The 25,879-nt window shown below is 35.0% G+C and overlaps 1 protein-coding gene across 1 annotated transcript; it reads left to right on the forward strand.

Moving 5' to 3' along the window:
- The first annotated feature begins 2,546 nt into the window (after positions 1 to 2,546).
- Positions 2,547 to 25,545, forward strand: cercam (cerebral endothelial cell adhesion molecule). The gene is made up of 12 exons (XM_056467067.1): positions 2,547 to 2,870; positions 5,061 to 5,171; positions 5,284 to 5,401; positions 7,774 to 7,908; positions 10,251 to 10,455; positions 10,618 to 10,737; positions 13,627 to 13,703; positions 13,778 to 13,884; positions 14,002 to 14,134; positions 16,015 to 16,142; positions 18,931 to 19,134; positions 24,248 to 25,545. The coding sequence occupies exons 1-12, from the start codon at positions 2,668 to 2,670 to the stop codon at positions 24,480 to 24,482; spliced, it is 1,776 nt and encodes a 591-aa protein (XP_056323042.1). The 5' UTR covers positions 2,547 to 2,667; the 3' UTR covers positions 24,483 to 25,545.
- The last annotated feature ends 334 nt before the right edge of the window (positions 25,546 to 25,879 follow it).

The following is a 25,879-nucleotide window of genomic DNA, read 5'->3' on the forward strand; positions in this document are numbered from 1 at the left end:
GACAAACTGGTAACAGCGGGAAAGCCATCCATATGGAGGTAAGCAGTCAGCTGGTAAGTGAGAAAAGGAACGGCGTCATACCACTCCATAGAATTCGTTTTAAAGATGAAATGCAGCCATTTGTACTTTGGGCTAAATAATCTCCAGAAATTTACAGGGTCGGCCATTTATATGGATACACCTTAATAAAATGGGAATGGTTGGTGATATTAACATCCTGTTTGTGGCACATTAGTATATGTGAGGGGGCTTGTAAATACCTCATGAAACAATAAAGTTACGTTAATACCAAGCACACCATTGTTTTTTCTTGTGAAATTCCCAATAAGTTTATTAAGGTGTATCCATATAAATGGCCCACTCTGTATATAGGGCTACATTTTCAGAATGAGCCTATGTTGACATTTTGTCGACTAATTTAGGAAAACTATAAATTCAGACATAATATTATACTGTTTTTCGCATTGTAGGGAAATACACAATTTTGGATTGTTATTTTTTCCCCAGTGAGCATATGTTCCAGTAAGCAGTATGCTCATATCCCATTCAGAACAAACCAAACACTAATTTCCCAAACTGACATTCATTCACAGTTGGCCTGTCACTTCACGACTGCTGAGTAAGTTTGTGCGATTGAGCTGACCGTGGGACCGTGAGTGACAGTTATTGAGCTGATGAGCCGTGAGACGTTTGTATGGGAACATGTTATTGATTATCGCAGCGCTGGACGAAGTTCGAGCCTTTCCCATAGTGTTGCAGCTGCCCTTTCAGGGATTTCGACAGACCCAGTAAAGAAAGAGTCTGCAGAGGTGCTAGGACCACTGGACACCCCCCTCTCTTTTTGCTTTGTATGCCACATGGCTATGTATATCCATAGGCTCACAGCAGACCCCCCACCAGGCATAGGATAAAGTGGCTTAATCAAAGTTGTCCAGGGGGAAAGTGGCCCCCAACTTCTCTGAATAAATGTTTGGGCTCGGGCTTGTTGTCTTGTGTGCCCTCGACCCCCCGGCACACCCTGCTGCCCCGCTCCTCAGACCTTTGACCCAGCAGTGAAAAGTTAGTTGGGATGTTGGTGAACTCTCTCAGGGCTGGTGTGAGGAAGGCGCTGGGAAAGTGCCCTCAGAAGGCCAGGGGTTGGAGGGGAAAGGCGTGGGTACCATGAAACGACACTCCCTTTGACCCACGTCTCTGGACTGGGCCTGAGCACGGCACTAATTTGATTGTTACAGGCAATGGGACTGGCCAATAATAGAAGAGCCACTTGAAATCAGTTTATGCGGATGTCAGCCGTATTCTGTTTACTCCCTTTATCTTTTTGTTCTCTGTTTTCTTTCCCCATTACGCCCTCTGGTTCCAAGGTTTTGCTCTTCTTCAGCATCTCCTCCTTGAAGAGCGTCTCAGCGTTCATAAAGACTAGAACTCAATAGCGTGGATGGCCACTGATCAATTTTACACTCCTTTTGTAGATGAGCAACCAGTAAAAGATGGAATCAATATGGCGCTTATTTTTGTAAGTGCTTTGGTTAAATTAAAGTGCTAGGAAATCTTTTATTTTACAAACCAAGGGAAATACTTGTAAGTGTTTCATGTCATGGCATCAGTATCTATCTATCTGTCTGTCTGTCTGTCTGTCTGTCTGTCTGTCTGTCTGTCTGTCTGTCTGTCTGTCTGTCTATCTATCTATCTATCTATCTATCTATCTATCTATCTATCTATCTATCTATCTATCTATCTATCTATCTATCTATCTATCTATCTATCTATCTTTTAACGATACGTCATATTTTTAAAAATAGGCCCGTCATTTCATTTGCAAAACAAGCTCAACACATCCCTCTTGTGGTTGTCCACTGTAGTCGGTGAAAAAGCTGCGACGTTTCCATAAGCAAATACATTATTGTTCACACTATTTATTACACTCCTTTTTACGAATTTTAAGTTTACATTTTAGATAAAAAGGTAACAAATTTTTACGTTTAATACAATGTTTTGGTAGGCTACTTTGGGAATCTGGACTTTCCACCGTAAATATGCAATGAAAATGATTCTTGGTTTTATTATATTACACAAGTATTAGCAACAATGCTTTTGACCACAGCTTTACAACAAACACTATGGTTAAACTATGGTAAGTGTAACAAAATCATGGTTTGTGGTATGCGGATTTTTTGTAACACAAACAGCAGTTTTAATGTCAGTGATTAGGCCCACTTTTACAGCGAATTTGATCAAATAGTAAAGCTATTCAGACTTTTTAGTAGAGACAATACGCGAAAAAAAGTTCTCAGTATGGGGAAACAATCCCTAAAATGAACGTCAAAGTTTATAGGCTACTTTGAAGCGGTTTGGCTAACGAAACAAAAAAGTAGCGTCACGTAAAGACAACATGTAAGTTAGCATTCAAAAATGTAACCGTTTTCCAGAAAATAACGTCTAATCTAAATAACAAGGGATGTACACGCTAACCCGTAACAGTAACAAATCTTCACACGGAAGTTGTAAGTAACTCCAGCCCAGCTAACAGAACACGTTGGCTCTTTCAGGGGGGAACGAAGGAGGATTGAGGGGGAGTGCGAAGTTTAGGGAAGAGCCCTCTTTCCTTCGGCTGCTGACGCGGATGGGACTGTTTGTGCAACGACGGCAGCAGACCATCGAAATCCAACCATGTTATCTTGGATTATAACTATTTGGACCTTTCTTGCGGTAGTACAGTGTTACTTTTCCGAAGAAAATTACACCGAAGAGTCAAAGATGCAGCCGCCCACGGTCGTTATAGCCATAATCGCACGAAACGCCGCTCATTCTTTACCTCACTACCTCGGTGCCCTCGAAAGATTAAACTATCCCAAAGAGCGCATCTCTGTCTGGTAGGTGACTTCCTTCTCTGTTGTTTAAGCTTGTTGATAATCTTTCTTATTATTTGTAGATGTCAAAAGGTCAGACTTATTTGCATTCGCATCACCTCCTCCCCTTCACTTGTCCCCCTAAAGCAAACCCCCTTCCCCCTGCTAATAACGTCCAGGGTGAGCGTTCATTAAATATGCACTTAACAGAATGTTTCATTTATACAAAATGCTATTCAAAAATAATTCTTTAATGCAATGCATCCTTTAATTTTTAAAGTAGGTTACTTTTACAATGATTACCTTCTGTAGCCACTTTTACTAATAACTACAAATAACAGTAGTGACTAGTATCTTATGTTATGGTTTAAATGAACAATATAAAAGTCTAATGTTACATCAGTAGAATCGTTATTACATGTAATAACATGAATTTGGGTCAATGACAAATAGAGTGTCCTATATAAAGAAAGAACAGAAAGGGAGAAAAATAGAAATCTTTAGTTTAAAACACATGAAGAAAGCATGTTGATTGCATAATCCGTACAGTTAAAAATATTTGTATACCATGTTCAACACACCCATGTAGCAAAGAATTTTGGCCCAGATGTGGCATAAATCTGGCCCAGCTGGCATTCATCAGACACTGGCATACAGCATGTGGGCCAAACATGGCCCTGGTTTGGCAGAGGTGGTCTAAGGTGGCACACAATATTTGGGCCAGAAGTAAAATGTAGTATGTGGCCCAGATGTTAATATTGAGATGTGGGCCAAACTTAAGTGGCCCACATATCAATATTAACATCTGGGCCACATTTAAAATACATTTTTATTATTTTCAAATAAAGAATAAAAAAATCTACCAATCAGGTTGCTTTGAGAGACTCAGTTATGGGTTATTAACTTGGCTGAGACTTGGCCCAGATATGGTCCATGTTTGGCCTTTGTCTGGAAGACAGACTTGGTTCAGTCATGTACCATAATTCAAGCAAAAGCTGATCATGTGGGCCAGTGCTGGGCCAGAGATATTTTGTTATGTGGGTAAGCTATGGTGTATGGGGTGTAGCAGTCAAGTAAAAAATCATTTTGATGTTTTCCTCGAGCGATGTGTCATTAAAATTCCTATTGAACTCACAGTTGATTTAATGCATCTTAACATTTTTCCAAATGTTCAAGATAAAAATGATATTTTTGGCTGAAAATTCTACCATATGGTATTTTACAGTCTAATAGCAACTCTGCTTTATATTTATATTTTAACCTCAAATAGTCATGGACTTCATCATGTGCTTACATGACTAGAATGTCACTTCCAGTTTAATGTTTTAATTCTTTTAATTGTCTTTATGTGTACACTGATTGCACCACATGACTTTACTGGTCATTAAGGACAATTCAAACCTGCCAATTCCTCTTATTATTTCACAACACTGCTTAATTCATGTATCTATTTTTGTAGCTAAATATAACACTGATAAAATAGCATCTATTCTTGTGCTTCCAAATGTAGACACATTCCTTAAACACATTAACATGAGTAATAAAAATAAATACATATTTAGTATTTTTCCCATTCAAAATATTTTCATTCATTTATTTTCTTTTCGACTTAGTCCCTTTATTAATCTGGGGTCACCTTAACGGAATGAACCACCAACTTATCCAGCATATGTTTTTACGCAGCGGATGCCTTTCCAGCTGCAACCCATATCTGGGAAACATCCATACACACTCATACACTACGGACAATTTAGCCTACCCAATTCACCTGTACCGCAAGTCTTTGGACTGTGGGGGAAACCGGAGCACCCGGAGGAAACCCTCGCGAACGCAGGGGGAACATGCAAACTCCACATAGAAATGCCAACTGACCCAGCCGAGGCTGAAACCAGCGACCTTCTTGCTGTGAGGCGACAGCACTACCTACTGCGCCACTGCGTCGCCTCAAAATATTTCAGTTTAATTAAATTATTAATTGATAAATATCATTAATGTTGAACAACATAACATTTTATAACCTAAAGTAACTTTGCTGTTTCATAGAAATGACAAATATTGACCATAACACACAGTCATGACATTCATCAAGGGTCTTCTCTGTGATTATCTTTTTTCTCATTTTGTATGCATGCTGATTGCATTGTATGACTTTACAGGTTTTTTTTTAAATTATGTCCCTAATAAATTCCTGTCTCTTTTTATTGTTTCCTGTAGGGCAGCGACAGACCACAACATTGACAACACAACAGCAATCCTGCGAGAATGGCTGACTGTCATGCAAACTCAATACCACTATGTGGAGTGGAGGCCTTCAGATAAACCCACGTGAGATGATCATCAAATGCACATATGGCAAATAAAACCACCATTAAAAAAATGCATTTGTAAGTGTATGTGCTATCAGCAAGGTTTGAATTGGTTTGTTTTCTCTGCACAGGTCTTATGCGGGCGAGTTGGGGCCAAAGCACTGGACGAACGGCCGCTATGAGTATATTATGAAGCTTAAACAGGCAGCGTTAAACTTTGCCAAGAAACGCTGGGCTGACTATATTCTGGTATGACCTACATATCTCAGATACTCCTCAATTTTGAATTACTCATACCTTAATATCTGCCACTTGATTAAGTATACCTTACTAGTACCAGGTTGGACCCCCTTTTGCCATCAGAACTGCCTTAATCCTTCGTGGCCTAGATTCAACAAGGTGCTGGAAATATTCCTCAGAGATTTTGGTCCATATTGACATGATAGCATCACACAGTTGCTACAGATTTGTCGACTGCACATCCATGACGCGAATATCCCATTCCACCACATCGCAGAGGTGCTCTATTGGATTGAGTTCTGGTGACTGTGGAGGCCATTTGAATACAGTGAACTCATTGTCATGTTCAAGAAACCAGTCTGAGATGATTTGCGCTTTAAAACATGGCGTGTTATCCTGCTGGGAGTAGCCAACAGAAGATGGGTACACTGTGGTCATAAAGAGATGGACATGGTCAGCAACAATACTCAGGTAGGCTGTGGCGTTGACACAATGCTCAATTGGTACTAATGGGCCCAAAGTGTGTCAAGAAAATATCCCCCACACCATTACACCACCACCAGCCTGAATCGTTGATACAAGGCAGGATGGATCCATGCTTTCATGTTGTTGATGCCAAATTCTGACCCTACTATCAAAATATCACAGCAGGAATCAAGACTCATCAGACCAATCAACGTTTTTCCAAGCTTTTATTGTCCAATTTTGGTGAGCCTGTGTGAATTGTAGCCTCAGTTTCCTGTTCTTAGCTGACAGGAATGGCAACTGGTGTGGTCTTCTGCTGCTGTAGACCATCTACCTCAAGGTTGGACGTGTTGTGCATTCAGAGATGCTGTTCTGCATACCTCGGTTGTAAAGAGTGGTTATTTGAGTTACTGTTGCCATGCCACATTCAAAGTCACTTAAATAACCTTTCTTCCCCATTCTGATGCTCGGTTTGAACTGCAGCAGATCGTCTTGACCATGTCTACATGCCTAAATGCGTTGAATTGCTGCCATGTGATTGGCTGATTAGAAATTTGTGTTAACGAGTAGTTGGACAGGTGTACCTAATAAAGTGGCCAGTGAGTGTATATAAGAATACTTTTAAAAAAAAATTAATCAGGTAAAAATTCAGGAAAGGTTCAAAAGGTTCAGTTCTTACTTATGTCAGCAATAAGCTATTTTACGTCATCTTGTAATTATAATATCCTATGAGGATTTTTTGTCAAAAGTGAGCAATTCACATCCTTATTTGGTGACAACGTATTTACATTATGTGATTTTATATATATATATATATATATATATATATATATATATATATATATATATATATATATATATATATATATATATATATATATATATATATATATATATATATATATATATATATATATAGACGGACCATTGTGGGTAAAAAAAGTTTATATCTCAGCTTTTATCTCTCTTTTAGCTCAGCTTTTATTTACATTTGAACAAAAAGTCAAAACTTTCTATTTTTTTGCAGGTCTTAAAAGTCTTCAATGTCTTACATTTTTCAAAATTACACCATAAAGGTTAAAAAGTCAATGATTTAATTGAGGGGTCCGTCATAATTACAACATTAGCATTAGCATTTTATTTCAGCCATACTGATCTCTAGAGAGAAATTACAGTATTGCGGTAGCTGTTTCTGCCTAAAAATGAACATTTGCACTAGGCAAAAGATTTAACACTGCCTTTTATACTTAACTTAAAACAGGAAAAGATGTATATACATGTATAATAAAATGAAGAATATGTATTTCATCCTAAAATATGAAAAAAAAAATCTTTTTAAATTTTTTGGTTTTAAAACAAATATATAAAATAATGATTTAGATGCAAATAAACTGTGTCTTTCTTGAAAATAATTGCTTCAATATTTTGCAAGGGGTGACACAGGGACTCAGTGGTTAACACTGTCGCCTCATAGAAAGAAGGTCGCTGGTTGGAGTCCCAATTGGCATTTCTGTGTGGAGTTTGCGTGTTCTCCCAGTGTTCGTGTGGGTTTCCTTTGGGTGCTCCAGTTTCCCCCACAGTCCATGCGGTATAGGTGAATTGAATAAAATAAATTGGCTGTAGTGTATGAGTGTGTGTGTATGGGTGTTTCCCAGTACTGGGTTGCAGCGAGAAGGGCATCCGCTATGTAAAACATATGCTGGATAAGTTGGCGGTTGATTTCACTGTGGTGACCCCTGATTAATAAAGGGACTAGGCCGAAGGAAAATGAATGAATGAATGAATATTTTGCAAGATACCTTATAATTACAAGTGTATTTTATTTAATGGAATTGAATGCAAACACAGCATTGCATTCAATTTAGCGTTGTGTTATCAGATGTAATTTTTTAATTTGTTTATATCCTTGTTTGCAGTATTCAGACACAGACAACATCCTGACCAATCCGGACACACTGCACCTCCTGATGGCGGAGAATAAATCAGTCATTGCTCCAATGCTAGACTCACAGTCTGCTTACTCAAACTACTGGTGCGGCATCACTCCTCAGGTACAGCACATTTACAGCATCAAAAAGTGTGTGTGTGTGTGTGTGTGTGTGTGTGTGTGTGTGTGTGTGTGTTACATGACAAAACACCATCTGAATCAAGCAGCTTATAATGTATTAAGATGTTATGTATGTTGTACTGTAATGTTATCTATATAAAAGTGTTGCATTTTGAATTTGCATTTTGATCAAAAGGGACTGTAAAGATATTTATGTTACAGAAGATTTTTGTTACGAGTAAATGGTGTTTGGTGATTGATAATAATAAAATAATAATAAGAAACATTTCGTGAGCACCAAATTTAAATATTATAATGATTTTCTAAAGGATCAAGTGACACTGAAGACTGGAATAATGGTGCTGAAAATTAAACTCTGCTAAAAAAAAGAGAAGAAAATCAAAGATTATAATGATTAATATTTATATATTAAATGAATTAACTATGTGTTTATAAGTAATATTCATTGATTAAATAAAGTAAATAATCTAATCTAATTCACTAGATAAATGTTTTTTATGAATATACTCAATTGGAAAACAGTTCAATTGAATAGTATGTTATACAGTTGAAGTCAGAATTATTCGCCCCCTTTGAATTTTTTTTCTTTTTTTAAATATTTCCCAAATGATGTTTAACAGAGCAAGGACATTTTCACAGTATGCCTGATAATATTTTTCTTCTGGAGAAAGTCTTATTTGTTTTATTTTGGCTAGAATAAAAGCAGTGTTAAATTTTTTTAAAACCATTTTAAGGTCAAAATTATTAGCCCCTTTAAGCTATATATTTTTTAGATAGTCTACAGAACAAACCATCATTATACAATAACTTGCCTAATTACCCTAACCTGCCTAATTAACCTAATTAACTTAGTTAAGCCTTTAAATGTCATGTTAAGCTGTTCAGAAGTGGCTTTAAAAAATATCTAGTCAAATATTATTTACTGTCATCATGGCAAAAATGAGTTATTAGAGATGAGTTACTAAAACTATTATGTTTAGAAATGTGTTGAAAAAAATCTTCTCTCCGTTACACAGAAATTGGGGAAAAATAAACAGGCTAATAATTCAGGAGGGCTAATAATTGTGAGTTCAACTGTATGTTAGTACTGTCAAATATTACACTTTCACTATGTTTTAATCAAATAAACTGAGCATATAAGACTTCTTTCAGAAACATAAAAACATAATAACCCCAAACATGTGAATGGTAGTTTATATGAAAATATACAAAAATTATATTTGTCACAAACTATTTGTTTATATTAAGTTGTCATAACAAACAATGTCATCTTTGCATTTAAAATGCCATAAATGGGCAAATCTCACTTGTCATAAGCATGCATAACATCCCATTTACATTTATGGCATGTGTCCTGTCATGATTATAAAGGTTTCATGACAGTCTGATGAAGTGTCAACAATTAATTTTCTTTGCATCATTTACTCATCCTCATGTCATTGTTCATCCTCCGAACGCAAATAATCACATTTATAAAACCTCCTATTGCTTTTGCTTGCATTTTTGATGCAAGTTGCACCACATTTTACAAATAAGATGTAAGTTTGCCTAAAATCATCAAATGATCTTTATTAAATAGTATATATATATATATATATATATATATATATATATATATATATATATATATATATTTTAGATGCACACAGTCATGACATTCATCAAGCTCTTTTTCTTTCTCAGAATGTCCATAAAAAAGTAAGAATATCGCCCTCATGTCGTTCCAAACAAAGATATGTGTGTGTCCTCACAACACAAATGAATGAATGAATCAATCAACCTTTATTTATATAGCACCTTAGTACAACCAAAGTTGACCAAAGTCCTTTACACCTGTAAAAACTAATTATGCAACACAACTAAAAAGCAGACAATGCAAAACAATACAAGAAATATCAATAAAATACAACAAACATTAAAATAGAGAGTGTCAGTGCTATGCATATTTTGGACAAGTGGGTCTTAAGGTTGGTTTAAAATGTGGCAGGTCAGTGGTTGAGTTTGTACAGTGATTGTAAAAATTAGGATATTTTTATTTGTCTCTCCACTGAAAGTCTATTCACAAAAAAAAACTACAAAACATTCATAAAGATCCATGTGAATAAAGTGATTTAATTCAAGCCTTCTGATAAGAAATGATTGTTAATAATGCAAATATTTCATTTAGGCCTTTATTGACATGAACAGTTAGTGACAGTGAAGCTGCATAAGCAAATTGTGTATACTAAAATAAATGCTCTCTTCTTTTTCAGTCAGTATCTCCAAAGAAATTACTTTTGAGAGTAATTGTGCCTTAAACACTTTTGTTTGGTTGTTCTGTTTCAGGGTTATTATCGGCGCACAGCAGAGTATTTCCCCACGAAGCAGCGTCAGCGTCTGGGCTGCTACCCTGTGCCGATGGTCCACTCCACTGTGCTGCTGGACCTGCGCAAACAGGGCACCCGGAAAGTGTCCTTTCACCCCCCTCACAAAGACTACTCCTGGCCCTTTGACGACATCATCGTTTTCGCCTTCTCCTGCAGAGTATCAGGTGCAGCGCCCCCTTCTGGACCACTCCGGTCTTACGCATGTTGATGAGTTTAACATTTGGGTTTATTTTTGGCTGGAATGAGGAGGAAATTCTTCACTGTGTCCAGCTGATTGGAAAAAATGGCAAGAGCTGAAAGAATGTGCTACCTTTTTTTTTAAACAGAGGTTCAGATGTATCTGTGCAACAAGGAGCGCTATGGGTATCTGAACGTGCCTGCGAAGCCTCATCAAACTGTGGAGGACGATCGCATCAATTTTGTTCACCTTTACCTGGAATCTCTGAGTGAGTATTAGGGCTGCACAATATACATCGTTTCAGCATTGATATCGCAATGTGTGCATCCGCAATAGTCACATCGCAAGATATGCAATGTTATGTTTGGATTATAGTTGATCATTAGCTACAGAATTGTATTTAATTACTGTATTTATATGGAATTTATACCATTTATGCAAAAAAAAAATTCTTAGATTTTTCTCTTATTTCTAGTGCAAATATCTACATTTCAAATTGAAAACAAGATTATTTTACTTACAGAGATAATTTTGCATGTGTTAAGGAAAAACTTTTCATTTTGACTTATTTCTTCTGAACTTGAAAACAAAACAATATTTTTACTTGATCTAAGAATTTTTAGATATTTGGACTAGAAATGAGACAAAACAAAGTAAGAAAAGCATTTTTTTGCATAGTGATTATTCAGTTTCTGTAGCTGAATACTGTTAGACTCCCCCAGAAAACTGTCAAATATTGCTGTTCAAACTATCTTGTGAAACTGTATTCATATATTCAATATATGCAATATTTATCGTAAAAAACAGTAAATATTACAATATTAGATTCCTAGTAAGTTCAAAAGACATCTACACTTTAGTTGTACAAATAGTCACTTAATGAGTGGACTACAAAACCAGTCTTATGTTGCATGGACATATTTGTAGGAATTGTCAACAATACATTCTAAACTATAGATTTTTCTTTTATGCCGAAAATCATTAGAATAATAATGGAATACTCCATTTCTTTGGAAATAGGCTCATTTTACATCTCCCCTAGTATTAAACAGTAGAATTTTACCATTTTACCAATCTCTTCAGCCAATTTCCTGGTTTGGTGGGAAGGCTTTTTGCTTAGCTTAGCAAAAATCATTAAATTGGATTAGACCAGGGGTCTTAAACTGCCGGCCCGCTGGCCATTTGCGGCCCTGCCTCTTCCTCCATCCGGCCTGCAACTGACATCAAAATATAACGAGATTCGGCCCACCAAAACATATATTTTTGAATCATTATGATTGTTGTGCAGTCGTATATAGCCACTTGTGGTTTTGACCCCCCACCTACTGGACATTTAAAGGATTGTACTCTATTTTCGGGTTATTTTCGGTTTCTCTCAGTGTGCAGTCGAGAGTAACGCACATGCAGATTATTTCTGGGGCCAGTAGCGGATTTAGTTATTTGGGGGCCCTAAGCAATTCCAGATATGGGGCCGTAGCATTGAAACTCAAAACACTCTTTTCTATAGATACTTGTTTTCTTTCTAGATTTGTTTTTTTTTTTGTAAATAAACTGCATGTTTAAAACATATTTTAAGTGGAACCTTCTTAATGTAAAACTAAATACAATAAATTCACAAATAAAAAACAAGTTTACAAACTATATACAGTTAATTAGCTATACTTGTGATTCTTGTGATTAGATTTTAATATTTGCATGTGCAGTACGGTAGGAACGTTCCACTATTCAGGGGGGTCTTGGTTTAGAAAAGAACATTAAAATTGAAATGGTTATAAAAAGAGTTAAAACATTTGATAGAACAATTATAAAAGAGCTGTAGGCTTTTGACATTGGTTGGAGCCCCCTAATTCTCCAGGGCCCTAAGCGGCTGCTTAGCTTATTGGTTAAGTCTGCCTCTGTCTGGGGCCGATTTAAACGTTGAAATATATGTCTGTAAGTGCTCTATGTTTTTTACTAAAGCTGTATTTTTGTAAATATTTAAGAGTCATTCGATTATAATCAGTTTTATACCACCTGTATTTTGTTGTACAAACACTTCTTCATGGCTTACATGTTATGCTGGTGGTATAAATATGATCATTTTGCTAATATTCGATTCAAATGGTCTAATTTAATAGATTTTCCTCATATGCATATAAAGAATTGTATAAAAATGTGCATTAGTAAAGTTTTACTGCTGGCTGAATTGAACATGTTAAAGTAAATGTGAATATAAACATACTTCCCCTCTTTGCTGTAGCTTTACAAAAAATAAGGATATTGAGAAGAACAACTGCCAGTGAAGTCACTTAAGTTACCCAATCTGCTTTCTGCTGTCTTACACTATCTGTTAAACATTTGGTTTAGCAACAATTCATTTGGACAGACTAATAATTATTGTTATTATGCCTATTATTAAATTGTAGAATTTTCATAGCAATTTAAACTACACCTTCAATGTGTACAACAAAAAACAAAAAAATGGAGCTTTGACTGCATATACTGCATATAATGACTGAGTGCATCAATTACATCAGGTTTTTCTTGTGCTTGAATGTTAAAATAGCCTTCCTATGAATTGTCAGTCACTGATATGGGCCCCCGCCAAATTGAGTTTAAGACCCCTGGATTAGACCATTAGCATCTCCCTCAGCAAAATTCATCATAAATTTTAGTATTTAAAGTTTGACTCTTCTGTTATCACATTGTGTATCAATGGAATGGAAATGAAAAAATGGGAAAGTTGTCTTAAAAGTTGACTTAGTTAGCTAGTTGGGGATTATTTTCAGGTGCTGTGTAATATCATTGCGCCTGCTGCAGCCATGGTACACCAGCAAAGTTCCTTGATTATTATGCTGGAATGAGAGCATAGTTCCTAGCAAAGTTAGCATAGGTAATAGAAACTTTTCATTTTCATTTTACTAACTACAGAATGTGACTACAAAAGAGTCATGCACGTGTTTGCTTTAAACAGCAGTGACTTAAGTAAGTGTGAGTGACTACAGTAGGTGACTTGTAAAAAGTGCAAAAAAGTGGAGTGTTTCGTTAAGTGCGGTAAATGTAACAAAGAATTTTAGTTTGAACTGTAGCGCTTACGCTAAGCTTGTGCTAATTAGCAATTAGCTGTTTAATCAAGCAGAATCATCAATGATCTAATTAAGGTATTTGTCTTCTACAGTACACGGACCACCAATGTACGTCTCTCGCTACATCCACGTTCCTCCCAAACAGTCAGATCTCATGGGTTTCGATGAGGTGAAGTTTACGATTTCAGCAAGTGTTACACTGCGTAGCATCGGTGCATTTTAGCATGTGTTTGTTCTCCTCAGATTTACTTGATAAACCTGCGCAGACGTCAAGACCGCCGGGACAGGATGTTATGGTCTCTGTATGAGCTAGAGATTGACGCTAAGGTTGTGGATGCTATAGATGGAGCGTAAGTGTGGATGAATACGCAGGACATTTTTTGTTGTAGGATGAATTTTTTTTTTTTATCCACAAATGCTAAATACAAAATGAGAATGCTGTGTTTTGAATGTGTGTGTGCACGCAGAGCTCTGAACAGCAGTGATATTAAGATTCTGGGTGTGGATCTTTTACCTGGTTACTACGATCCTTTCTCTGGACGCACACTGACCAAAGGAGAGGTGGGCTGCTTCCTGAGCCACTACTATATCTGGAAAGAGGTCAGTGGCCATCAAAATATTGAAATATTTAAAAATATATATTTAATTAACGCAGACATTTTTAAGCTAGACGTAAATCTATTCTTGAGTGACCAAATTAATGGATGTCATGAGCTGTTTTTAGTAATGTACATAAAATATTCCTTATCATATGTATATCATTCATTTAGATTACTTAATCGTTTCTTAATTAGTGTTTTACTGAATGTATTTGAATTTATTTGATCAAAAGTACATTAAAAGCAGTAATATTTTTAAATATTATTACAATTTAAAAGAACTGTTTTAATCTGTTGTAAAATCATATTTATTTTTGTGATTAAAAGCTGAATTTTAGCATCATTACTTCAGTCTTCAGTATCACATGATTGTATCATTCTAATATGTTGATTTGTTGACAAGTAGTTATTTTTATTAGTATTATTTTATTTTAAAATTTGTAGTCATTTATAATATAATATAATATAATAAATTAAATATTATTGCAATTAATAAAATAGTAGTGTTGAATTTTAAGATGAATAAAAGGTGGGGCTGGGCGATATGCCAAAATATTATTTTCCATATTGACTGATAACAATATATATTTCAATATAAGTTGTTAATGCTTCCAGATTTAAAAGAGTACCCTAACAATGACTGAAGCCACAAAAATGAGAGGGTCCATTAAATGGCATAAAACATTTTTGAATGATAAATCTTTGGTGGCCGAACATTCAGTACATATCTAATGTCAACACGCTTTTAGATTCCCATTGTTGCACATTTCTGCTGTGTGATTGGCTCTTAGATCAATATAGAGTAAAAAAGTCCAGTGATTATCATTGTTATTGACATAAGATTTATCACGATTCGATATGTTATCATATGTCGGCCCAGCCCTAATAAAAGGTTTTAAAGAGCAACATTTAAAGAATTAAATCTCCTATTCCTCACCAAATAAATTAATGTTGTGAGTTGTTTTCATTAATGTAAATAAGATATTCATTATAAAATGTGTATTGTTAATTTAGATTTCTTAATAATTTTACTTTGTCTGTTGACAAAGGTTTGTTTTATTTGATCAAAAGTACATTAAAACTAGGGCTGGGCCAATAAAAGATATTATATCGAAATGCTGTAAAATTGATGTCAAAAATGATAAACTCTGGACATAAGAGCCAATCACACAGCAGAAATTGGTAACAATGGGAATTTAAAAGTGTGTTGATATTAGAGATGTACCGAATTTTTGGCCAATGAAAATTTATCGGCCTGTTGAAAATTTAATGGACCCTCTAATTTTTGTGGCTTTAGTCATTGTTGGGGTACTCTTTTAAATCTGGAAGCATTAACAACTTATATCGAAATATATATCCTTATCAGTCAATATGGAAAGTGATTATGGAGATAGCATTTTTTCCATATCGCCCTGCCCTAATTAAAACAGTAATAATGTTAAATATTATTACAATTTAAAACAATTGTTTTCTGTTTTAATCTATTGTAAAATCATATTTATTTTGTTATTCAAAGCTGACTTTTCAGCATCATTACTTCAGTCTTCAGTGTCATATTTTCTATCATTCTAATATGCTGTTTCGTCGACAAGTAGTTCTTTTTGTTAGTATTATTTATTATTTTTATTTTTTCAAAAATGTTTTATTCAATTTGTAATAAATATTATTAAAGTGAATAAAATAGTAATGTTTTTGATGATGAAAAAGTTTAAAAGCATTTCTTTGAATTAGTAGCAAAACCTTTACTGTTTTTGTTTTATTTAATGCATATTTGCTTAATGAATGTTTACTGACTCTAAACCTGTAAATGGTACTGTATATTAGGATCATGTCCATATGTTTTTAGTATGTCACTAATGATGTGCCATCTATTGCTCACAGATGGTAGACATGCAGCTTGACAAGGCGCTGATCTTTGAGGATGATGTACGTTTTCAAGCCAATTTTAAACGGCGCATGATGCGGCTGATGGAGGAGGTGGAGCAGGTGGAGCTGGACTGGGACATCATGTGAGTCTGTCACACACTTCTGACCTAACCACAATTAGCAAAATAATGCACCAATCAACAATGCTTTATCTTAAAGGGCATCTATGATGAAAATCATCTTTTGTTAGCTGTTTGGACAGAACTGTGTGTAGGTATAGTCTGTCCACTGTCATATAGGGGTTATATGAAGACAATTTTTTAAATTTGAATTTAAATTTTAAATTAAAATAGGATCCAAATCCCTCCCATTTTGAGGCTGACCGCAATGTGATGTAGGAGTGCGTTTCCCCACCCACCCGACAGCCGTGTATTAACATGTCTCCGTAGTTACGCGTATAATCATATCAACAAGACAGGACGTGCACAAAGCAACTGGGATTAAAAGATTTAATCAGCTCTCTGTGATCATCAATCATCATCATCAAATGTGATTAAGAATGAGTTTTACAAGTTTAAAACATTTTTAAAACAGTGCGTGTTTGTAGTAAAGTAAAGATGGAAAAATTGCTGTAATTCATCACCACAGCTGCGTGTCAGTACAATTCTAAAAGAAGACACTTCAATCCCAGTTTGTGCACGTTAAATCAGGTTTATTTTGTAAAATTCATTCAAACAGTGCAAAGATAAACACACGCGCTCTGTATGTGCGTGAACTTTGTAATGACATTGTGTGCAACTCATCGTTGCAGAAAGGCTTGAATAACTCCTCAACAAATACATCAAATAATCATTGGTAAAGTTCTTACTATAGTATTTCTCACAAACATTATGTGACATCTGCTTCCTTCATGTCTGTCACTGTGCTGTTTATCTGATGTAGCCAGAGATTGAGGCACACACTGACAGCCACGTGGTAACGGTGGGTGGGGAGAACTAGCTAACTATGTGATGGGTGTTTTAAGAGGAAACTTTAGAAACATTCTGGAGACACAAAAGACTTATCTTAAATCTTGAAAACAGGGTAAAATAGGTGCACTTTAACCAAATCATATTTCATTCTTCAGTTTTTTTGATGTTTTAAAATTCACACATAGTTTACACATTTACAAATTTTACATAATTTTGTGCAGACTTTCTGGAAAATAACCTTCACCTGACTAAGTTACAGTGGGACAAAACTACTTTTTCAGAATTTATCCACTTTTTTTGTCCAGTAATGAGTTCCATTCTCCCGTTTTGACTGCTATGCCATCACAAATGATTTTTCATGAGTTCAACATCCAGCTATGCAACCAATTGTGCAATCTGCCTGAAACATGATCCATATTGGAGGTCGTCTTTCATTTTAATGTTGTTTAATAGAGAAAAAACATTTCACAAGTATGAAAAAGAGGCTTTTTATAAGAGAGGCAAAAAAAATCGTGAAGCTATGTTTTTATTATTATTATTATTATTAATTATTATTATTATTATTAATTCTGACTTTTGCTGGTGAGTTTGTTATTTGCTTTATAAATGGATGACGGTTTTAAATTTTAAACAAGTTTTAACAGATTCCTGAACTATTTGTGTTGTTCCTATGATAGATGGTCTAAACAATTTATGCTGTAGTGCTGTACTTGCTGATATTTCATATTTCTTTATTAAAAATGTTCAATTTAAAACACTAATCTCATAATATTACTTTTAATATTATTACTATTTAATTACTATATTTATCACTATAAATCTATTATATCAAACTTAGAGTTTAAATATATATATATATACATGTTCTCCCTATGCTGGTGTGGGTTTGTTCTGGGTGCTTCAATTTCCCCTACAAACCAGTGTATTTAGGCTTTAGTGTATTTAGGCTTTATAAATAAATGCAAAATGATGAAAATCCACTTTTTTCTATCTCTTTCAGCAAGTTGGTTATGGGCATTTGAGAGAGAAAAAACACACAGATAAGTTGCATTGGTATAAGGCACATTTATAATTGAATTCAGAAATATTTTAAAATAGCCTTAAATAGAATCAGGTTTACAAATGATGCATTTTAGTCTCAACCGCCTCACTAACAAATTCTTCACATTTAATGGTTTTTAGGAGAGAAAAGGAATGAAAAATAGAGGTATAAAGCAAAAAAAAATGATAGTGGCTAGCTGTAAACTTACAATTGCTAGATTTAAACTTACAAAGTTGCAATTTATATTAAAATTTCTCATAATTGTGAGATTTATAGAAATTGTGAGGTGCAAAGCAACGCAATAAAAAAATACAATAAGATCACTTTTCTGATTTTTATTATCTCACAATCATGAGTTTATATTTTACAAATGCAAGATATAATCTAAGAATTGTGAGATATAAAAATGGAAATGCATAAAAAAATAAGTGATTTAAATTCAGAATTGGGAAGTATAACTCACATTTTTGAAACAGAAAAATCATCTGAATTGTAAGACATGAATGCAGAATTGCAAGAGAAAGTCTAGGCATTTTATTTCAGAGATCTTCAGAATTGCGAGTTTGTTTACTGCAATAGCAAATCTGACTTTATTACTTGAAGTTCTTTTTTCGGGATTGAAAAGTATGTCATTTGAAATTGGTAGATGCACACTTGTAGTTCTGAGAGAGTTAGTTTTTAATTAAACCAATGTAAACCAATGTAAAATATTGAAATTACCCTTTATTAATGTGCAAAAACAAGCTTCTAAAAATGCATGCTTTTCTTACTTGAGATTTATTGGATTTTATTAGTTGCATTGGAATATAAGTTGCAGCATGTATGAAATGTCCCATTTTTATAAAAAATATATTCGCATTAAAAATGATGATGCAGCACCCCCTTCAGGTGAATTGACTGTTCTGGGATCTGTTGCAGATACCTGGGCAGGAAAAAGGTGAACCCTGGAGAGGAAGTTCCAGTGGAGAACGTGAGGAATCTGGTGTTCGCTGACTACTCTTACTGGACGCTGTCTTACGCCATCTCTCTCCAGGGAGCCCAGAAGCTCCTCAACGCTGAACCAGTATCCAAGATGCTCCCTGTGGATGAGTTCTTACCCATCATGTATGACAAACACCCAAAGTGAGTATTGGAGTACTCTCCAACGATTGTGACAAAACAGTTTAAATGGTAAAATAATTTATGGGGTGTGTTGGAAAGTCCATTCATGTCAAAGAACAGTAACTAAAAAGATATTAGCATCTACACCAATGCAAAAAACATTTCAAATAAGCTGCCACTCTACATGCTTGACCTTTTTAAAGTTGATTGGCTGACATTTTTATATTGTTCTAAAAGTTATTACCAAACATATGGTTCCTCTGTTTTTTTTAGTTATTAATTATGTTTTGGACTTACATGTTCTTATGGAAATTTTAATTATTATTTAAAGGAACACTAAATCACCGGGAGTTAAAAAGTTGAGTGTTTATAATTTTTTTAATCCATTCAGCCAATCTCCAGGTGTGGTAGCAGCACTTTTAGCTTAGCTTAGCATAGCATAAATCATTGAATCAGATTAGACCATTAGCATGTCATTAAAAAAATAAAAGAATTTTGATTATTTTCCTATTTAAAGCTTGACTCTTCTATTATTAAATTGTGTGCTAAAACCGACAGAAAATGAAAAGTTGCTATTTTCTAGGCCGATATGTCTTGGAACTATACTCACAAGCGTAACAATCAAGGAACTTTGCTGCCGTACCATTGCTGCAGCAGACGCACTAATATTACACCGTGCTGTTACTTCGTTACCTAGTTAGCGACCATTTTCAGGTGCTGCATAATATGCAAAATAAGAGTTCCTAGGAACCATATTGACCTTGAGTTCCTTGAGCCTATTTCCAAAAAAAGTGTAGTGTTCCTTTAACCATAATAGTTATTGTTACTGTCCTTGGTGTGAGCAGGTCTTTACTTATTAAACTTTTTCATACCAAGTATGATAACTATAAAGTTAACTATATCTGTAACCAGCAATTAAGGGTCCAAGCACAACAGATATAGAATGAGGAGCTACTCTCAACATAGCAGGTGATCAAACCAACTGCAACAACAGCTGGGTTTCCATCACCCTGTATATGTGCGCAAGTAAAACATGATAAACAAGTAATAGTGATAGAAATGCCAAATTTCAAATAAAAACCCCAAATTTGCAACAAAAAAAAGAGTTTTTACGTCAACTCAAGGTGGCTTTTGACAAAAAAACAGTTAATAATGTGAATAAACTCTCATTTTGCGTTGTTTACTGTTGGTTACTAGGCTATCAATGACGCTCTAACAACTTGATGGAAATGCACCAAATTTGCATTCAACATTTTTTTTTTGCAAACATTTAAAATGTTTGCTTTAGGATTAAAACATTGAAAAAGTTAGGATTGAAACTATTGTGCTATTGAATAATTAGAGATCTTTTAAGCTAATTTTAGCCAAAATGGTTTAAAAATGTAAACACAATCACTAGTAATATGATTGGTTGGTTTATCACTTTTGACCAATAGCTGACACTGATATCTAACTGATGTAGTATGATCAGCGTGAGGTGATATTGACAGTCAATGTACAAGTTTAGCAAAGATACAGTATTAGATCCAGTTTGCCATCACATTTGCTGATGTATAGCTTTTGTGCTGGCATGGTTTTAGTTGGATCTGGTAAAAATCTCACCAACAGTCATGAAGAAAATAGAAAATAATTTGGCTAGTTATGGATCTTTATAATTTTAAACCAGAAGGTGGCAGTGCCTTTAATCCTAGTATATTCATGGCATGGTGCTGAAATAAAGTAACGCATTTTGTAGTTTTATGCCAATACATTTGTAAAATATATCGTTTTTATAAAAAAATAGCTATTTTTCATATTTACTGACCAGTAGGTGGCACTGTGCAGAAACTGAGCAGGTAAGTTTAGGTCTTGTGTCTGAATCTGAAATAACAAATGTGAAAAAATACGTTATGTGAACAAACTTAGCATTCCAAGCACAAATGTATACACAATCTTTCATTTTGTAGTATATAGATGTTTAGAAAAATCACATGTAATTCATAATGAAATGTTAGCGTTCATGTCTTTTTATGTGCTAGGTTAACATCCAGAAATATAAGAGAGCTTGACATTCATGTCAATTAAAACTGACTGAAATAGCTCACCACAAACTTGTGCTTTCATTTAGAGACCATTTTCTTCTAAAAACTCTCTGTACACATCTTTCAGTATGTAATTGTATAAGCATTTGATTTTTTATGGAGCCAAGAAAGTTTAGATGGCAGCAGTGCTCGTGTGTGTGAGTGCTGTGGATTGGCACATTGCCATCCCTTCTCCCTCTGTCCATTTCCTCTCCATCTCTGACTCTAATTCATTTTGCTTGGCACGTCCCGCCTGAAGCGCCTCATCCCCGCAGCAGCAGATCAGAGCTGCATTCTCCCCTTGTTATTCAATCTTTCCACCAGTCCGCTGCTGTCTCGGTGGTAAATGCTGTGCGGCTTCTTCCCTGCTGACGGATAACCCTTTAAAATCCCTACTCGTTCCGCATTCCAGCAAAATTAGTAGCTACTTTAGAGGTATTTGCCGCTTTGCTTTCCTTCCAGGTCTGACAAAACAGAGGGCCGTCTGCCAGCTGCACACAAAGCTGTTCACTCTCAGGACACAATGTATCTCTGCAGGCTTTTACTGAAAGTCATTGATACTTTATTCGTTTGTTTGGGTGAAGTTGAACTTTACCAGACCTAAAGTGATTCGCTGTCAGATTTGGGGATCCAAATGATCTGTTAAAAACACTCATAAATGTGACGTCTGTTGTTTGTTCAGACTACTTATTTAAAATAAGCTGAAACAACACAATTCTTGAGTTTGTTTTGGAACAAATGAATTGTTTTATGTTTAATATAGTTAAATTGGTAACAAATAAGTTAACTTGATTTCTTCATGTTGTCCCAGTACAAATCTATTGTGTGAAACCCAGCATTTTTTACAGTGGAGATAAGCGGTGACCTCTTTTCTTTTGCAGTTGCAGTACAAGCAAGCAACTCTTGCCATTTAAAATAGGATACAATATGAAATTATACACTCACCGGCCACTTTATTAGGTACACCTTACTTGTACCAGGTTGGACCCTCTTCAGAACTGCCTTAATCCTTCATGGCATAGATTCAACAAGGTACTGGAAATATTCCTCAGAGATTTTGGTCCATATTGACATGATAGCATCACACAGTTGCTGCAGATTTCTCAGCTTCACATCCATGATGCGAATCTCCTGTTCCACCACATCCCAAAAGTGCTCTATTGGATTGAGTTCTGATGACTGTGGAGGCCATTTGAGTACAACTCATTGTCATGTTCAAGAAACCAGTCTGAGATGATTTACGCTTTGTAACATGGCTGGAAGTAGCCATCAGAAGATGGGTACACTGTGGTCATAAAGGGATAGACATGGTCAGCAACAATACTCAGGCTGTGGTGTTGACATGATGCTCAATTGGTACTAATGGGCCCAACGTGTGCCAAGAAAATATCCCCCACACCATTACACCACCACCACCAGCCTGAACTGTTGATTCAAGGCAGGATGGATCCATGCTTTCATGTTGTTGATGCCAAATTCTAGTGTGGTCTTCTGCTGCTGTAGCCTATCTGCTTCAAGGTTGGACATGTTGTGTGTTCAGACATGCTCTTCTGCATACCTCAGTTGTAACGAGTGGTTACTTTTGAGTTACTGTTGCCTTTCTATCAGATTGAACCAGTCTGGCCATTCTCCTCTGACCTCTGGCATCAATAAAGCATTGAACACCCAGATTCTCTGTAGAGATGGTTGTGCGTGAAAATCCCAATAGATCAGCAGTTTCTGAAATATGCAGACCAGATCGTCTTGACCATGTCTACATGCCGAAATGCATTGAGTTGCTGCCATATGATTGGCTGTTTGCGTTTACACGTAGTTGGTAAGGTGTACCAAATAAAGTGGCTGGTGAGTGTAGATATATGGTGCACAGTAAAATAATTAGATGAATAAGTATTGTGCATGTTGTAAATATTTTATTATTTAATCTTACTATTATAATTTGTTTGTTTTATCTACTGTATAAATTTACAGAATAAAAATTCTACCTTGAAGGTTTTATCTTTTTTCTAGTTCTTCAGTTAATAAGCATTTTCTGACAAGTAACAATTTTTGAAAAAAAAAAGAGTATGTTTTCCAGCAAAATGAGCAGAAAAACAAGCAGAGTACTTTGCTAGTTTTAAAGAGAAACTCACTTAATTTTGACTTTTTTTTTTTTTTTTTTTAAACAAAATGTTTTTTCACTTGCCTAGAAAATGCTTCTTGTTTTAAGAATTTTTTTTAGATATTTGGACTAGAAACATGACAGAAACTTTAAGTAAGAACAGCAGTGTTTTTTATACAGCATGTATTTTTGCAGTTTATATACACAGACCCCTTGTGAAAACAAAAATCTCACAATTTTATTACAAATAAAAATGGCAAAATTAATATTTGTAAATATTATGGAATATTTGTAAACTGATATTTACTGAGACACAGCAAAATGTAGAAATAGCTGACTTAAAACATAAAACTTTTTAGCTGGTGGAAAGAAAACAAAAAAAATATATATATACAAAACATATATATGCGCACGTGTTTGTGAACTGTAAAAAATGTAATGACAAAAAGTCAAGACAACAAATATGTTTATGTTGCTATAACTTTAATAAGTTCACCAAGATTTTTGGAGTTATATAAAGTTTAACTTAATATTTTAAGTCAGTTTGACTGCTGTAAGTTGAGATGACAAGAAAAGTTAATTTGATTCAACTGAAAAAGTCCAAAGACATGCGGTACAGGTGAATTGGGTAAGCTAAATTGTCCGTAGTGTATGAGTGTGAATGAGTGTGTGTGGATGTTTCCCAGAGATGGGTTGCAGCTGGAGGGGCATTCGCTGCGTAAAAACGTGCTGGATAAGTTGGCGGTTCATTCCGCTGTGACGACCCTGGATTAATAAAGGGACTGAGCTGAAAAGAAAGTGTGAATGAAAAATTTAAGGCAGCACTTTAAGGTGACGTTTTAATAAAATCAGATAAAATACGAGGGTGGCTCAGTCTGTAGCACTGTCACTTTACCGCGAGAAGATTGCTGGTTTGAGTCCCTGCTACATGAAGGCATTAAAATATTTTATTTTATTATTTTTTTGCACTCAATAGTGAGGACTACAAAACCCATTTCCCCAACCGAAATCTGATGGCGTACTCCACACACCCTCTGCTGGTGCAGCCGTGTCATTACGCGGGAGACGCGGAGTGGGTAAGCGACACAGAGACCTCCACACTGTGGGACGATGACAGCGTTCGCACTGACTGGAGAGGCTCACATAAGACTCTGAAGGGCTCACAGCCACCCCCCGGCCTGCAGAGCGCCACCTACAAGGACGAGCTGTGAACTACAGCCACCAAGAACTCAGCAATGGGCATTTTCCGAGTAGATGAGGGACAATGATACTCATTATGGACATCTCAAAACTGTGGACTGGGATAGGCGATGCTCAATTTACAACAACAAAACAATCAACATTTTTATCTTGTTTTCCAACAAAAATATCCCAAAATTTCTAATGAGATGAATTTATATTTGCATAAATTTAGATATTTAAATAAGGCATATTTGAGACCATAAATTGTGAATAGAGTTTGGGTTTCTAACTTCATTAGTTTGTTTTAAAGCATACACAATAATGCTGGATTGTTTAAATCCAAATCTGGGTCAGATATGGACAATCCCAACTGCTACGTTAAAAATGTAATTTATTAAATGATATTAACCTAACATATTTTACCAAAATATCAAGTGAAACAAGCCAGCATTTTTAGATAATAGGTCTACCAAAAATATGTTCATGACACAAAAACGTAAAATAATGTAATTTCTCAAAAATGTACGTTTAACATTTTTGATTGATTTACGTTTAAAGAATATAAGCTTTCAGAAGACTTTTAAACTATATTTTAATAGAGAACAAGATCCTGGAAGATCCTATAAATCCAATAATTTGGGTTTATTAAACAGTGTATTGAAGAGAAAGCTTTTTAATGGGTGCTTTGGTGTAAATTAAGTTAGCTTTGCAGTTTTGATTGAGATATTATTTTCTATTATAACTACAAAAAACTAAAGCATCGGACTGTTTTAATGGTATTGGGGCATTTTGAATTTTTTAATAGGATTTTATAAAACTGTTATAAGGACTATCATGCTCAGACAATCAAACCGAGTTTGGTGTATATTTGAAATGGTACATGTGGTGAATTTCTTTCTGTTTTGGTGCATATTTGCTGTTCGTATAGATTTTTTCTGTTCTTATAATTATCATTTGTTCTTATTTATTTCTCTTCCATGTCTTACTTCCTTCTGTGACTCTCTGAAGTGAACAGCAGGACCAAATGAAATGACTACAAACGGGTGCATGACAGTTTTGTTAACTTTCTGAAATAAAACAAATTGAATGTCACTTCTGCATGCTTTTGTAAAACAATGTTTGATCTTTACAGCCACCTTTTTGCAGGTGGTTTTAATAAGAAAAACTACTTCACATTAATTTCTCCAAACATTAATTCATAATATGAACAATTATATTATGGAATTGGTAATGATAGCCTGCTTCAAAATTTATGTAACTCAAGAAATATGCTAAAATGGCTTTTTTAGTTCAAGATAACTTCAAATAAAACTATGAGACTTCGAAATTGACGACACATAATTGACATAAATGATACAATTAGACGTTTGAGTTTAAGTTAAATAAAAATACAAATGTATTTAAACTTTTATTTTAGGAAATTATG

This window comes from Danio aesculapii, chromosome 10 (assembly GCF_903798145.1).
Source record: "Danio aesculapii chromosome 10, fDanAes4.1, whole genome shotgun sequence".
In the NCBI taxonomy this organism is placed as follows: domain Eukaryota; kingdom Metazoa; phylum Chordata; class Actinopteri; order Cypriniformes; family Danionidae; genus Danio; species Danio aesculapii.